The sequence below is a fragment of the Echeneis naucrates genome, chromosome 6 (assembly GCF_900963305.1).
Source record: "Echeneis naucrates chromosome 6, fEcheNa1.1, whole genome shotgun sequence".
Classification (NCBI taxonomy): domain Eukaryota; kingdom Metazoa; phylum Chordata; class Actinopteri; order Carangiformes; family Echeneidae; genus Echeneis; species Echeneis naucrates.
The window spans coordinates 20868527-20884427 of NC_042516.1; the positions used below are offsets into that span (position 1 = coordinate 20868527).

Below are 15901 nucleotides of genomic sequence, written 5' to 3' on the forward strand. Positions count from 1 at the left end.
ACCGACGGGTGTCTGTGACTAACGGAGCGGTGCGTTCACCGGCGACTGCCGCTTCGTTCGTCCTGTCTGTTTACCCCTTCGCCGTAGTGAAAGAAATGTAAAATAATAATAATTAAAAAAAAGAAGTTAGAAAGCCAATTGAAGAAAAGCTGATTCTTAAAGGGCCAGAGAGATCTGGAGTAAATTACCGGACAGACAAAGTTTTGTTTGAACAAGTAGAAGTTGGTGTAGAAAGTTGGGCAGAGATTCCGAGTTTCCCTTCACTCTTTGAACGCACCATGGCTCTCCACTGGGATCAACGGTATAAACAAAATAAATAAAACACTCAAGCGCAGATAGAAGCTCTGCATCCAAACTAAAACAGCAGAGAGAGGAAAAGTAGTCGTAATGATGTGTGATCATTTATCATTGTTGGATTTATTCAAGTATTAAAGTGTAAACATGATGGGACACAATAAAATATCCTACCAGGCACAACCCAAGAGGCCTGAAGTGACTGATGACAGCATGTGGGGTGTTTGAGTCATGAAGGCCAGTTGAATGAACACAAAATGAACAGAAATACACACAACGTGGCAACAGAGGGATGCTAAGGAGTCACAAAACAAAGAGCAACGTGAAAACACGGGATGCAAAACAAGTAGAGAGAGAGAGAGGCAAAAATGACCTCAAAGGGGACACAAAATGCACATCCAGAGACGTAAAACTACAGAAAAAGACAAAACTACACAACAGAAAGGCCACATAGATATAAAAAAACACAACCAAAAAGACCCACCACAGCTGCTTTTCTGTCTCTGTGAGTCTGGAGGTCCTGTATCAGGGCAGTGGATTCCATACCTTGGCCAAACATTTTACTGCCGTAGCTGGTCCAGGAGAATCTGGTTTCATTATTTTTATATTCCAGCATTCAAACCGCTAAATAGCTGATGTATCCTGTGGAAATGGCCACTTTTATCATTCCTGTTGTTTTTATCTTGACTCTGTTGTATTTCTTGTTTGCTGGTTTTAACCTAGTTAAGGGTTAGGGTTAGGGTATTTTGAAAAAAGGCTGTTTCCAAGAAAGCAATGATTTCAGTTTGAGGAAAGTACTTCAGTTGTGGACATCATCTCTGTAATGAATGAGAGAATTTTGTCTTTGGCTGACTTTGTATTCAGGCAACTTCTTTTTGGGGGTTTAAATTAAACCAGCAGCAGAGCCAGCATCCATAAAACCATTCAACTCTTGACCTTCTGAAAAAGTCTGAAAAAGACAGTAATCTTGTTCAATTATCAACTAGAGCCTGTTTTTGGTCAGCAATACCTTTTTCGGATCCTTCAGCAGGTCTGTGTGGGGACTGGCTCCTCTTCTCTCTCGTTCAAATTCATGGACAGAAAGCACCGGGACCAGAAATTCCAGTCAAACACAGGAGGCCAATTCAGAATTGGAATTTGTTTCCAGCGAGGCCAGGGGAAGTTTGAGAAGTCCTGAGTGGTTGTCTGTCGTGTTGAACAGGTGGGGAGACGCCGTCCCTGTGAACTATAATAGAGAGGTCTGGATTTTTTGCCACATGGGAAACTGTTCAATATTACATAAGGGTCTCCAGTTTCTCTAATACATAAAACAGTCGCAGACACAGGACCTTGCATCATCTGAGCTGGAGTTATTCAATGATGTATAATGCAATAAGGTTAAAGTAAGACAGTCGGAATAAAACTAAATATAAGAATAGAGTGTGTGGCTGTGCTCTGTTTTTCCTCTTATCGATTGGACCTAAATCTGTTTCAGTTTACAATGAATCTGAACCTCCTTTTGACAGCAAATGCTGATAATATTACAGTTTAGGGTTAATTTAATAGTTAAGGAAATTCACTTTTATCTGAACCTTAACAGATATACAACAGCAAACCTAGAAGTGGTGGAGATTGAGTGCCAGACTGAACAGATTTTTTCTGTTTCACACCAACAAGTGCTTTAAAAGGCCAAGATGAATAATTTACTGCCCTTCTAATCAGCGTTGCGACAAGTGATTGTACCTGCTGCTTATTTGGTTTGATATCAGCCCATTTTTGTACCATTTCATTTTTTTTTTAGCTCTAATTTAAAAGTGTTTCACAGCTGAGTCTGTCTAAATATATAAAGCTCAAATTAAAAATGTGTAAAACAATCTTTAGCATCTTTGGAGATGTAACCGTCAGGACTAAAAAAATAAGAGGTTTTTATTTCCATATGAAAGACAAAAGTGAGATGAATCATAATATTCTTGAAATACAATGAGAATTTATTCAAACGGTGCAAAAAAAAGAAAGAAAGAAAGAAAAAAAATAACATAACATCTGATGTTCTTTCTATCTGGATTGCACTGTCACACAGCCTCAGGAGATTTGCATCTCAAAAACAAAACATTAAAATTATGAAAAATAAAAACAGATCAAAATACCAGGACAACTGAAATCAAGTTAAAATAATGCACAAATTTGGTAAAATGGAGTGCCATTTACATGCAACAGTTCCAGTCCCATGCAACTCAAAGTATTCCATGTTAATGTGACTGATGATGGATATTCTGGTCACACAGAAACGACAGTGTTGTACAGTATATAAAAATAAATTGGGTCAACTGTGTCACAAAGTTAATTCTGAGCCATTTCTCTTCTGGTTTGGAGGAAACAAGCTGGGTCAACAAGAATGTCACTGTCGTGTTTTTGCATGGCATGTATTGGTGTCTTAGGGAAAAAAAAAAAGTATAAATCAAAGAAAAGCATAACACAAATAAAAGTCAGACTGCTGAACAATTAGCCATGTGAGAAAGAACATCCTAAACTGTCTCAATTAAACATTCCACAAGGAAACAAAAAAAAAAAAAAAAAAAAAAAAAATCTCACTAAAAATAGATATTCTCAAATGGTATCTCGTTAGGTCAGCGTTGAGGACATTGGTTTGCAGTGATAGAGCCTCGAGTATTAAGTGGCTCATCTGGGAGTCGCCTTCGACAGCCAAAATGTCAACAACATTTTGTACCTCAAACCCGGGCTCTTACAAGCTTATCATCCATACCTCTTTTAGTATCCAACAATATACATTCTTACCATTTTAAAAACACTGAAAAACTTTGGGCTTAGAAAAATAACATGGAACATATTTATACAACCTCTCATTGTTTTTATCTTAAATACAAAAAGTGTTTGCAGCCTGTAAAGTCTGATGTTTTACATGTTTCTGAGGCATTATTTTCTCTGTGAAAAAAAAAAAGAAAAAGGATAATGATAGTAATAAAATAAGAAATGGTTTTGTAAGCTAATCATTACTTTGGAGGGAGGGAAAGAGTTTGCACACATACACATCTTTAAAAACAGGCATCACCTTCCCACAGTTAGGGAACATTTGATACATCTATTCTGAATTTTAAATGCTCTGGTGCATGAACACATGTCAACACAAACACGGCTAATGTTTTCATGGGAAATAGTGTCATTTAAGTGTTTTATAGCCGTTTGAAAAAAAAAAAAAAAAAAAACCCTCTCTCCTTCCTCCAACAGCATCTGCAGAGGTTGGAAAACACTGTAATGTTGTGTTACATAGTGTTGAATTAGCACTACTGGATGTTACTCCTCCAGCGTTTTGGTTATTTTTGTTCATAGTTGGATGTCGGGCTAAAGCTCCAAATACTGAGTGAAAGGAAAACCAAACCAAGGGGGACCTCAACTGGGCAAGGCAGTGAATTGCATTCTACTTTGTGCTTTTCTTTGAGACTTCATGCCAAACTACTGTCACACTACCCAATGAGGGATTCGTCGTCATGACTTATTACAGCGGGAATAACACCAAATTTAAGTATTTAAGTAGTCATTTCGACATTTCTACAGAAAGAAATTAAGCTGGTATCAACTAGTTGATACTGTGTGTGTAACTTAAAACAATGGAATTATTTAATTAGCTTCATCTTAAATAAGAAAAGAAAACATAACCATGCTGAATTTAGGGGGCAGTAGTCGTAAAAACTGCAGGCAAAGAAGCAAGCAGCTAGATATTTGATGTTCATCTCCTACAGCGTACACACAGGATTGTGTTGCCATGAGGACAGACGCTGAAAAAGGCAACTGGGAAAGTGAGTTAGATGGTGACGCTGGCATTGAAATGCTGCAGCTCTACAGTAGCTGAATCTTCAGGCCTGTGCCCCTGATTTCCTATGACAGAGGTGGCAGTGTCTGCAGAGATGAACAAAGGACAAACAGTCAGGCCACTTCAAAAAACAGCAAAACACTTTGTATCTACGGACATCAGGAAAAGTGCTTGAATTTGTGCAAAAAGAGATAACGTCATGGCGGGATTAATGCCAGAAATTAAGAAACCGCCTTCAGTAGAACTCCAAACCAATAAGCACTAAGGTGCCTTATTAGTTAGGACACCGTGGATGTATGACTAAGTTGACTTTCTGCGTGATCATGAGATAATGTTTCACATTTGCGACCCGTCAGAGCGCTGAGGGTTTGTCATTTCAAAACAGTGACTTTCAGAGCCATTACTTCTTATCAAAATTTCTCAGTGCAATGTCAATGTGTTTTCAACCAATTTCCAACAGAAGTGGATGTGTCACTTTGCATTGTGCCAACAGAAACTGGAGACAACCTCACTGTTTTAGACTTTTTGGGGCTTGTTCAATAACACATTTGTTAATTGACTCCAACAACAAAACCAACAAACCTTTTATCTCTGTGTGAATTATGTTGTGTTTTCACAATGTTGTTTAAACAGTAAATTTCTCTTTTGACAGGTGTCTCCAAAATCTGCTGTGCTAGATGGAACATTTTGGTTTGTTTTTTTTTTGTATGTGTAGTATTGCATGTCTGGGTTGGCCACAGTAATCAAATGCATCAACACCATCCGCTGTACAGAAAGAAGGAAGACCCAACCAAGAAGAACACATATTTCAACAAAGGCCAGAAATACTCTGGATCAGGTTCTGGGAACAGTGTTTTACCAAAGTCTTACGTCGGTCTGTTGTTTTTGTTCAGCAATGCCTGGTTGATTATGTGCCCACTTGCTCTTAGTTGCCATCTTCAAAATTAAATTTACACTTTTATGAACTGGACAAAAATGTAGAGTTTGTTTCCCCAAATATACAAATTATAGTGCACAGCAATTGTGTTAAATGCATGGACAGTTGTGTGTTTGCATTCTGGAACATTAGCACCACAGCAGCCCACAGAAAACTTTAGTCATGAGCATTGCACGGTAGTTGCAATTTGCATCATGCAAATGATAACTGACGAGAAAGCCATTCGACAAGGATTAACTCTGCTGTTTCCCGAGGTACATATGACGCAAGCATCTAGTAACAGTAGTGTAAAATCTGTATAACACTGAAATCACCCAAACAGGATGTGACTTCAAAATTCTTGAACATCCCTTAATTAACAAATCCAAACATTGTCAAAGACCACCAATGGAGTGGAGACACTCATAACTTTTCTATTTGTGCTTGCATCCATTTGTATGTAGAAGTGTGTGTCTGATTTAATGTGTTTCTGTGCACGTACGTTACGTGTGTTGATGAGCGTTCTGTATGGCGCCTACCACATACATTCTCTCCACTAGGAGGAGACAACAGCAAGGTGTTTAACTCTGATAAAGGAAGAGAGCCTGCAACTCATACACGCACACGCGCGCGCGCGCGCGCACACACACACACACACACACACACACACACACACAAAACACCTGCATAAGAGCCACAGCAAAATGTAACAGAAGTGCAGTAAGTTAATGCTCTGGTCGTTCGTGACCCCAGCAGTCGAAAACCACCCTATTTATTCTGTAGCCATGTTGACACCGTCACTCCCTGATGTGGCTCAACAGGAAGTGACACAGCTAAGAACAGGAGGGAGGTGGGTGCCTTTCTCTTGTCCATTCAGAGGCTGATACGCCCCAACTGTTGTTTTTTTATTTATTTATTTTTAACTTAAAAGGCCACTCGTCAAATTCAAGCCGTAGCACGGTCCACTCAGAACCTGTGGATGGCTGTTTCTGTCTCCCTCTTCTTCAGCTCTTCCCGGTAGCAGTAGGAGCAGTAGTTGCCCGTCTCTGGGTGTCCGTAGTACGTGCAGCTGGGTGTCCGACAGCGGCTGGACTGCAGACTGGCCAAACCACCGGCACTGCCCAGCGAGTAGTGCCTGACTGGTGGCTGCCCGCTCCGAGAATCTAGATTGGAGCGTATGTCCCGGAAACCGTTGGAGTAGCTACCGCCGGAGGGTTCAGACCCAGGATAGTCTGGCGGATCGAACTCCGGGGGGTATGAGGGTGCAAGGCGAGAGGGACTTAGGGAGGAGGGGCCTTGTGGGCTATTGTACTGGGGGTGGGAGGGACCTTGTGTTGTGGGGCAGTGTCGGGGAAGGGTGGCGTACGAGGGGAGCCCTGGGTAGGAAGTTACCGGGGAACCACCGGCGAGTTGGCGCCGATTGTCCATGTAGCTGTGCATATGAAGGTGCTGAGTGAGGGGAGCTGCAGCGGGAGGCTGATCGATGAAGGAGGGTCGGGGGATGGGCACCACACCAGAGTACATAGAAGGGCTCAGAGGAGTGGACTTGAGGTGGTTAAAGGAAGGTGATGAGTTCTCTGACAGCTCCTCCTTGGCCTCGTACGGCCGGTAACTCAGCTCCGTACCAACAACCACCTCCTTCTTAGGTGGCTGGATGCCATTAGTGATGCCCTTCCTTTCTGCATCACGACGCTGTTGTTCCTGCTCGGCCCGAAAGCGCTCCTCTGCATCGGCTAGGTAGCGCTGGATCATCTCCTCCTGAAAGGGCTGCCGGTTGCTGGTGGTGAGGAGGCTGGCGAAGATGAATTTCCTCTCACCTTGCATGGCGGATCGCAGAATGCCCAGGCTGACCTTGACATCTGCACTGTACTTATAGGTCTCGCTCTCAGTGCTGCTCCCACCACTGCTGCTCATACTGCTTCCTGTTCCGTGGAGACGTTCACTTCCTGAGGAGGGGGAGCCTTTTCCAGAATCTTCTGAGGCGTGGGCTGAGGGAGAGCTGTCCTTGCTTCCCTTCCTCCCCCTAAATGAGCCCTTTTTCTTCTCCCCACCCTCCGGCTTGGCACCTCCAGCTCCAGCGTTCTTTCCTGTCATCAGTCCGCCCACGTTTTTCTTCAGCTTGCTGCCCAGGCTCTTGCCAAAACTGCCGAGCTTATTGGCAACAGAATCTGCCCTCTTCTTGTCTTTCTCCTTGTCTTTCTCCTTCTTTGTTTTGTCCTTCCCTGCTGTTCCTGTCGCTGCTGAGCCACTGCTGGAGGAACTAGAGGAGGAAGAGGAGCTGGTCTTGGCCGAGGACCCGCCTCCGTTCACCGCTGATCCTGTGGTTGTGTCGCCATTGCCATTAGAGCTGCTGCTGACCGACTCCTTGTCTGACTCTCCTGAATCAGGCGGCGTTCGGGCTTCCTCTCCTGCTGATGCTGTGGGAGACTCGGGCTGGGCCAGCGGGGCTTGCTGCAAGGAAACAAAGGAACACAAGCTGGAAAAATACTGTGTATGCTGTTTAATGTGCTGATCAATTTACATGGAAAACTAAAGAAAATGTAATATTCATAGGAAATTAAGCCTAGATGTTCAGTTTCCCTCAGTTTCACTCTCCTAACAACGCTCAGAAAGAATTAGCTCAGAACAGAGTCATGCCCCTCAGGTGTGGGAAGAATCAAGACAGAGGATGTGAAAAGAGTGATTCATATGGTTGTTTCTTTCTTTCTTTTTTTTTCTGCAGACCAATGCAGAAAAAGCGGCAAAGTTTCCAGAGGCCTTTTCATATCTAAAAACACAGTAAAATAAAAACGGCTGCAGTTGGAAATGGAATGACCTACATAGTGATGCAGCATTCCGATCTCAAACGATGATCAGCCACATTGGGCCTGTCTTTAAGCAGTGAGAACCATCACACAGGTATCCAGTGGTAGTATCACTCAACAAAATAAATCCCTTTCAATCACATTTTAATACAGGGATTCCTGCACTGCCATCAGCTCAATCGTAAAATTGCTCAAAACGTCTTCCGTCAAGCTCTGGGATGTTAACATGTAGCACACAAGAGGCGCTTTGTCACTGTGTTTGTGTGGTGTGGCTATGACCCGAACGACCCAGTGGTTTGTTTTCATAGACGGTTTGTAAATCAGTCTGGTCTCATTGAAAAAGGGGAAAGCATGCAATATTAACACTAATCACAAGAGGCTGTTACACAACTATTCTGGCATCAATCTGATTAGAATTTTACAAGGTGGGGTTTCTTTGTAACCTTAAACTCTACTCAAGTGGTAATAAATTAAATGATTCTTCGGAATACTCGACCGACATTCATGGTTAACTGAAAAAGATATTTGAGATGTTTTTAATCACTTGTATCCTGAGCAATTAAAAAAACAAAAAAACAAAAACAAAACAGGAAGTGGCATAAAACATATGGCAAATTGGTTGTCTGAGGCCATTTTATAGACCTTGCTGAGTTAAATGAATGTGAATGCTGAATGCGTGGACTTTGATCCTTACCTCACAGGGCAGCGGCAGCCATGCGACTGTCATGTAGCTGTGTAACATCTGGAGCTTGGCCTCTAAAGAAAGAGCCACGCTGGAAAGAGAAGGGAAAAACAGAGACAACTGAAATCACAGACCATTAGGCAGAGGATAATATTATTGCATGTTGAAAATATAACAGTATTCTTGCTGTTGGACAGTAGCTCGAGACAATATTTATAAGCTAGATTTTAACCGTATCACTGCTAAAGCAGCACATCTTCTTGGTGCCCCTCTGCTGTATCTCTGCCCAGGCTGTTCATGAATATGTGTCCATCTGATAGACCTGGCCTGAGAAAGAGCAGTTTAAAAGCTCTGGTATACGAGGTGGCAGAGGCCTCCAGCCGGGGTTCTGTGGTTTTGTTTTTTTGGTTTGCTGTTTTGAATTTATGCACTCCAGTCGTCATTTGTTCTCCTGGTTATTTGTATTTTAATTGTTTGCCTTGTTGGTCTCTGTTAGGTCACAGGTGGAGCGTTGTGGTTGACTTTGGGCGTAATAATGCCACGGTAAAAGGAAAAAAATAAAACAAAAACGAAAACATGAAGCCACAAAAAATGGATGAAAATGATGGGGTAGTAGGGCTGGGTGAGAAACAAACCAAAGTAATTATAAAAATGCCAACATTTCCACAATAACACTGACAAGTTGAGGGTTCATCTTCATGTGTACATGGCCAGAGGAACAGGGGAAAAAGCCCTCAGACAACACGAAAAGAGTTATATGTCTGTACAAGAAATGGAAATTGAGTCAGAGAGAGGTCAGTGATTTGGAAATGGTTCAGATTTCTAAAGCTGGATAAACAGCGAAGCGTTATCCGCTGCAAGATAGGCAAGTGACCTGTGCCAACAAAGACAGGAAACACAAAAAACACTTCCACCATTTGAACAGCACCATCCCACAAAGTGTACATGAAGCCAAAATCTTAAACTTCCAGCCGAGCACTTTCAGCCACACTGGCAAACAAGATTCTTGTGGTAGAGAACGATAGCAGCACTTTATTTGGTTTATTCAGAATTCAATCCTGACCTCTGGACATCAAAAATGAATGCTGTTTCTTGTCAAGTTATATCTTTATATTCAATGTGTTTTTGAATGTGAAAAAAACTGTTTGATGTTGAATGTTTCCTTACTGATAATTAAGAATATTAATGAAAATGAAATTAGAAACATACTGTAATAATATGTTTGGCACAGTTGCCATCAACAGAAGCACACCAGTGAAATCCATTTAGCATTTCTTGAATTGTAAAACATAAGACACACTGCACTAAAACGTACATCTATTGTGGTACAGTATATATAGACTAATGGGTTGCCTGGCCTAATAGTAAAGGTCTCTATCTATATATAGGCTGATAATCCTCGTCCATTTTAACAAAATGAAATATTAGCTTTCCATATGTCTGCTTAACAACTGGTATTTAGGCTCTGAATGGGACACTGAACGACCGCCTCCTGGTGCATTCTCATTCTTCAATAGCCTTTTAACTTGAAGAACTTTTTCTAAACGATGTTAATAACCATTCATGTATTTTCATATCTGGCCACCATTTCATAAAAAAAAAAAAAAAAAAAAAAGGCAGCTACAATGTCGTCAGATGACGTAAATAAAGTGGAGGATTATTTTTACCGTGCTGCTATTTTGGCACTTCTTCCCTTGCTCCATTCATAGAAGGTATTTACAGCTAATCTTATTGTCACTGGCAGTGAGTGTCGTTAATCTGGAGTCAGGGGTCAATCCCTGCACATTGACACTCTGATGTCCGTGAGAGTGTGCACATGCAAGAGTCAGTCTTGGTTTTAGTTGTAGCATTTATGACTCTTTGGGTAAGCACAGAAAAAAAACAAAGAGATTCTTTTATAAAGACCCTACCTTGCCAGCATCACGTTGTCTGTGTCGTCCTTGCCCCACTCCCAGTCTTTCCCAGGATCCACAGCAAAGTGCAGAGGCAGCATTTTGTGCTCGGAGTCAGTGAGAGGGATCACAACTGCTGGCAGAGATGGGGCCAAAAAGACATTTTAGAAAAAACACAAATCCTTTTAATCCAAAATTCTGGACTGCCTACAGACAGAAGCGCAATCGATTAATTGATTTAGCACAACACCTTCTATGTATAGATAACAGGAAAAAGTCAGGGTAGAAAAACGGTGCAATAAAGCTTGAGGCGGGGGAAGGTCAAGGCAGCAGATCTGACATTCCAGGGATGACAATGCATGGCCCAACTCATTCTTTCAAGATCCATTTTAACATTTAACCTGCAGGATGTGACCAATATTGTTTGCAAATCTTCTGATATTTGTTTCTTGCATTTTTTTATATATATATATATATATATATATATATAAAAAAAGTAAGAAACAGCATTAAGACAAATGTTATTTCAATCCACTTTGAATTAGTAGTAGTGCAGCAATTGAAAATTCAGTAAGTTATTATTCAACAGGTGCTCATTTGCCTACTTGGTGCTGATTTACAGGGATCATTAGATATAAACAGTTGCTATTAGTCACCATTCCTGGATAAACCACTGAGGTCAACATTAAAAAAAGACTGCCTCATCAAGCTAAGGCACCACACCATAAAGAGAGAAAGTGGTTTGCAGTGTTTACTTGACAACTCTGCCTCTCAACCATGTAAAGGACTTCTGGATTTTTATTTTTTAGCAAATCTTGGCAGGAATCGATGAAAGAGTGATACAGGCAAAATTGTTGTGTTGCAATAAATTGATATGAAATGTCAGCTGTTTAGCAGGGAGGCTGGCAAGAAATGATAACCTGGCATGATAATAAAGATGAATGCAGAATGCAGACCATTACCCTGCTCTTTAGAGCTGTCCTTCTGCTCCATGGAGACCAGGGCAGAAAAATGTGCCTGGTCATATGCCAGGACCAGGGGTGAGCGATGGCACTTGGCAGCTGGCACTTCCAGCGGTAGGTATATGCCTCCGAAAGGGATGGGAGCAAAAGCTAGGGAAGAGAAGAAAAAGGTCATTTAACATCTGGAGAGAATGACTTCAGCACTGTTTCCAGGTTGATAAAGTAGATGTAGTCGAGCTAAGAGTCCAGATGGGCTTCAAAACACTTCAGTAAATCTAAATTTCCCTCTATGTTGGAGGTCCATTTGTATTGTTTTCTGATTTTTAACTTAGATGATGGCTGGTTACAATTACTCCTTCATAAGAATGACTTCATCACTGATATCAAACCTTAAATATAAATCATATCTGCAGAGTTGCCACAGAATAAAACCAATTACAAGGTGCGACTGGAGTCAACCTATTAAGGCATTTGCCAGTCAGCCAGTAATTCCTGAGTTAAATATTATTCTTTCAAAAACTTTTTGGGGAATTATATTGTCGGCTCATGAAAGACGTGGTGAAATGCAGCTCATTGTGGGTAATGGTAATGTAGGTAGTTACCCTCCCCTCCAGAATCCCTCAGCATGGTGTCAGCCACCACCACTATGGGCCTTCTGAGAACATGAGCCAGGACGAAGACATGAAACTCCTCTAAACTCTCATAAACTGGTTCATCTGAGGACTCCGCCCTGAAGAACAAACACAACAACACGGTTTTTGGTTTACACAGACAAAAATGTTTATACTGTTGCAAAACCAAATATAATCAAAGTCTCAAACAGACAATTTTATGTCTATTTAGTGAATTCCTGAGGAGTGAAAAAAACTGAGTTTTTTGGTGGCCCAGAAAAACTAAATTCATACAACTATAAATATCATTAAGATACATCTGCAATTAAAGTGGTGTTACAAAAACAAGTTAAATGTCAGCGCAACACTTAAGTATTTGTACATTTGTATTTGTGACAATAAATAGCTAGATGGACTCAAATGAGAGCTAGCCACTCAATTCTGATTGTGAGCACAGTTTGTTTGTTCATGAATAAAAACATGAGCCTGACTAAGTATGTGGTGGGTTAACAGTCCCTGCATTGTCCGAGCCGGACCTTACCCGTTGGTGCCGTTGGTGCTGTAGTGTATTCTGGGCTCACTGGAGGCTAACTTCAACAGTTCATTCCACTCTTTCTGCCACTCCTCCTCCGTGTAGACCAGACCAGACTGAGGAAAAACGAAGGACAGACACACACACACAAACATTTAGACGGGGAGAGTCAAATGTCATGAAAGCATGCAGTGATGTAATGGTGTCTTACCACAAGGTTACATGCTGACAATTTAACTGGAGCTTTTACAATCCTGTGTCGTTCACAAAGTAGCAACAGAACAGTCATCAATTTTAGTATCATCAAACTGCTTTTCTCTCCTTGATCTCCTTCACCTGTTCTTATGTAGCACATTCACACAGGAAAGGTTCCCAGTGGAATCACAGTTCTCTTCTGCTGCCCACTGACCAGCTCCACTACAACGATTTGGTTCATGGGATTTGATTAAGGGCAGCTCAGAGTTAACTACTGAACGATGGCTAAACATGAGGCCATCATTCATGAGGCTCCTCTGTGGGTCTCTGCATTTTCTCAGTAGCCACCTCAGAAGACATTATTAATGTGCTGTTACACTTTCTTTCACAGGACAAAGTCTTTTTTTTTAACCTTTGCAGAAAGTAAAGTGCAGTGTATACACAACTGAGGGAAAACAAAGAGTGTCAATAGTAGGTAAAGATACCAGTGCTTACAGATATTATAGTTAAAAAAATAGGGCAATGATAAAACTATCTTTAAAGTACTGCTTGCATTTGATATGATGTTGTCGAGGCTGCAAGGGTGTAAAAAACTGATAGCAAATGAGAAAGACAAATTAATACCTAACTAACTTTAACAGTCTAAAGCAATGCAACTCAGCAGTTCTGCCCTTAATGTAACTTTTTATGATGCTAATAAATGCAATAAATGTGGATGTATGCAGGAAGGATGTAAGAAAAAATAAAGTGGCCATTACTGGTTTTAATGCACATTATTGGGATGTGAAGATCAAAAATATGCCAATGCTATGAAATTATCAATTTACCCTGTACCATAAGTCTAGGCTTAGATTATTATATACATTTACTGGAAATAGCTGACCATTGTATGAAGTCAACAGAATCCAAATTGTATCCTGTTGGCACAATGAACTATGTGCTTTGGACATATCAAATGCTTTCATGTAGCTGTGCGAGCATCTGCAGGCTGCTGTGCAACATCTGGCATAGAATCATACAAAATCCTTTACGTCATTCTACCTGGGTTTTTTTTTCCATGCGCTCAAAGGCATCCAACCAAAAGATTTGCCATGTTTTAGACAACTATTGTCCTCATGCAGTCACCACAGAATGATGAACTTAGAGAAATGTTCAGCCTGTATAACAGACCTCTTTGTTCTGCTGGGTCTGCTGCCACCTCCATCTTCTCTTCAGGGCCTCTCTCTCCAGCCCATGATCCATTAGTGCATACAGGGACTTACGCAGCATCAAGTCACGGTCATGAAAGCCCCACATACCTGCATTGGGAGACAAAATTAGGACATATAACATATCAACAAAATTTTAACAATAATGATTTCAGTGCTAACATGTATTAAAGAAATTATCTATAGACCCCAAAAATTACAAATTGAATTTGTTGGAGATTTCTGCTTTTATTATATTTCTAAAAAAAAAAACAAGTGTAGACATCTCCATCTACTTACATCCACTTTGCAACAGATCCATTGCAAAGTCTGGAAAAATGCCTGCACATTAGCAATATTAATATCCTGGACTAAGGCTCCTATGTGGGCCACAAAAGCTAAGTGAATGCGCACTGCAACACTGTAAAACACAATTACTGCTGAAGCTAACAATGATCGCTTTTAATGAATGCTAATAGAGCGTGAACCTGCATGCTATTGAAGTCTTGTTGGAAAGCTCTGTGTGTCTGTGACACTCACCCAGTGAAGCCGCGTGCAACAGGCAGTTTCCATCTCCGCTTGTGGCCAGTGGCAGCAGACTCTGACAGTCTGGGACAACTTTTGTCCACCAATTCAGTCGTCCTGCAGGAAGATGGGACAATCCGAACTCATTTGTTTGCATTTCCAATATGACACATTGATACTATGAGACTCAGGCTATTTCTGTTGTACATCTGTTGTACTACTAACTACCACTTGTACATTTATTTATGTTGCATCTTTTACACTTATATATACACAAGTCAAAGGGCTTGAGAGGATGAAATAAATGTAATTCCATAATAACCTTTTCTCTAAATAATGATCTAACTTTAGATTTAAACTATTCAATTTAAAAATAAATGTACAAAAAATTCTTTTTATAGTCACTCAGATTCATTACATCCATAGGGAGTTAATAATGTTTAATTTTTTGTGTTTTTCATGGTTTAAAGTGGTGATTAGGCTGGACTACATAGAACATTACACACAATATTCTCTACTCTACTCTACAGTGATGTAATGTTATACGCAACACTGCTGTAGAAAGTATGTTAGGTCTCTGGGGTGTTATAATGTTTCCAGTTTATGTATTTTGGCAATATACCCTGTTGGTGTTGATGGGATTGTTGTGTTTGGTTTCAAAACTGTAAAATTTCCATGATGTAGCTCTGTGGCTACATGCACAGTGAGGCTTTGTGATGAGTGTAAAGTCTGTAAAGTCGGCTAACATCCAGTTTTTCTCACCAGCGTGCTCCAAGGCCACCATCATCGACTGCTCAATAAGATCCCTCTCGATGAAGCCACGGAAATCATCTTGGTAAACGGTGAGGTCTGGTAGTTGGAAAGTGCACAGGGGCGTGTCCAGAAGTGGCTCGCTGCTGCTACCGCCGGTGCATGAGACGTGGGAGCGGGCCAAAGATACAATGGTTGAACTGGCATGGGAAATACCCCTAGACAGGCGCTTCTCTGTGGCTGCTGAAGGAAAACAAGAGAGGACAAAGAGAGATGCCGTTAATTAAGAAGAAAAATTCAATTCATTCAAATTCATATTACAGGTTAGCCGTCAATAACTGCAGGCATCACAAATGGAAAATCTTTACTTTTTGTGCCTACAAATGGAGCACATGTATGTTATCACTGGATGGTAGCTGTCTGTCTGAGTGTGTCCTCCAAAACGCCTCACATGCCAGTGGCCTTACCCTGCACCACCTCATCTTGTCGGTGGAGCATGGGCCGTCCTACCCTGGCCATGTCCTTTTCAGGAGCCAGATATGTCCTCTCCTCTGTGAACGGATACGTCAGGTTCCCAGCATGCACCTGCCGAAGCTGCTCAAAGTCACTGAGTGCAGCAGTGAAATCCCAGTTCTTGCCTACAGACACAGAGAGGGATCATCTGGGTGAGAAAAAACATCCAGTGTGACAACATGTTTACTGAGTTTAAATATTTACCAAGAGAAGATTCAACCATTGGCTGT

General features: G+C 41.2%; 1 protein-coding gene across 4 annotated transcripts in view; it reads right to left on the bottom strand.

Moving 5' to 3' along the window:
* Nucleotides 1–2246: 2246 nt before the first annotated feature.
* The window catches only part of otud7b (OTU deubiquitinase 7B), a 32466-nt gene continuing 18811 nt past the window's right edge, over nt 2247–15901 (bottom strand). Inside the window, exons 3-12 of one of the 4 annotated variants that reach the window (XM_029505174.1) lie at nt 15626–15796; nt 15171–15398; nt 14424–14525; nt 13867–13994; nt 12511–12617; nt 11961–12088; nt 11359–11508; nt 10415–10532; nt 8517–8595; nt 2247–7469 (exon numbers count right to left, since the gene is read on the bottom strand). In XM_029505174.1, coding sequence (XP_029361034.1) covers nt 5985–7469; nt 8517–8595; nt 10415–10532; nt 11359–11508; nt 11961–12088; nt 12511–12617; nt 13867–13994; nt 14424–14525; nt 15171–15398; nt 15626–15796 — 2696 coding nt within the window. In that variant the 3' untranslated portion in view covers nt 2247–5984. Of the gene's footprint in view, nt 7470–8516; nt 8596–10414; nt 10533–11358; nt 11509–11960; nt 12089–12510; nt 12618–13866; nt 13995–14423; nt 14526–15170; nt 15402–15625; nt 15797–15901 lie in introns of all 4 variants that reach the window. The other 3 variants (XM_029505172.1, XM_029505175.1, XM_029505173.1) reach the window with 3 other exon arrangements.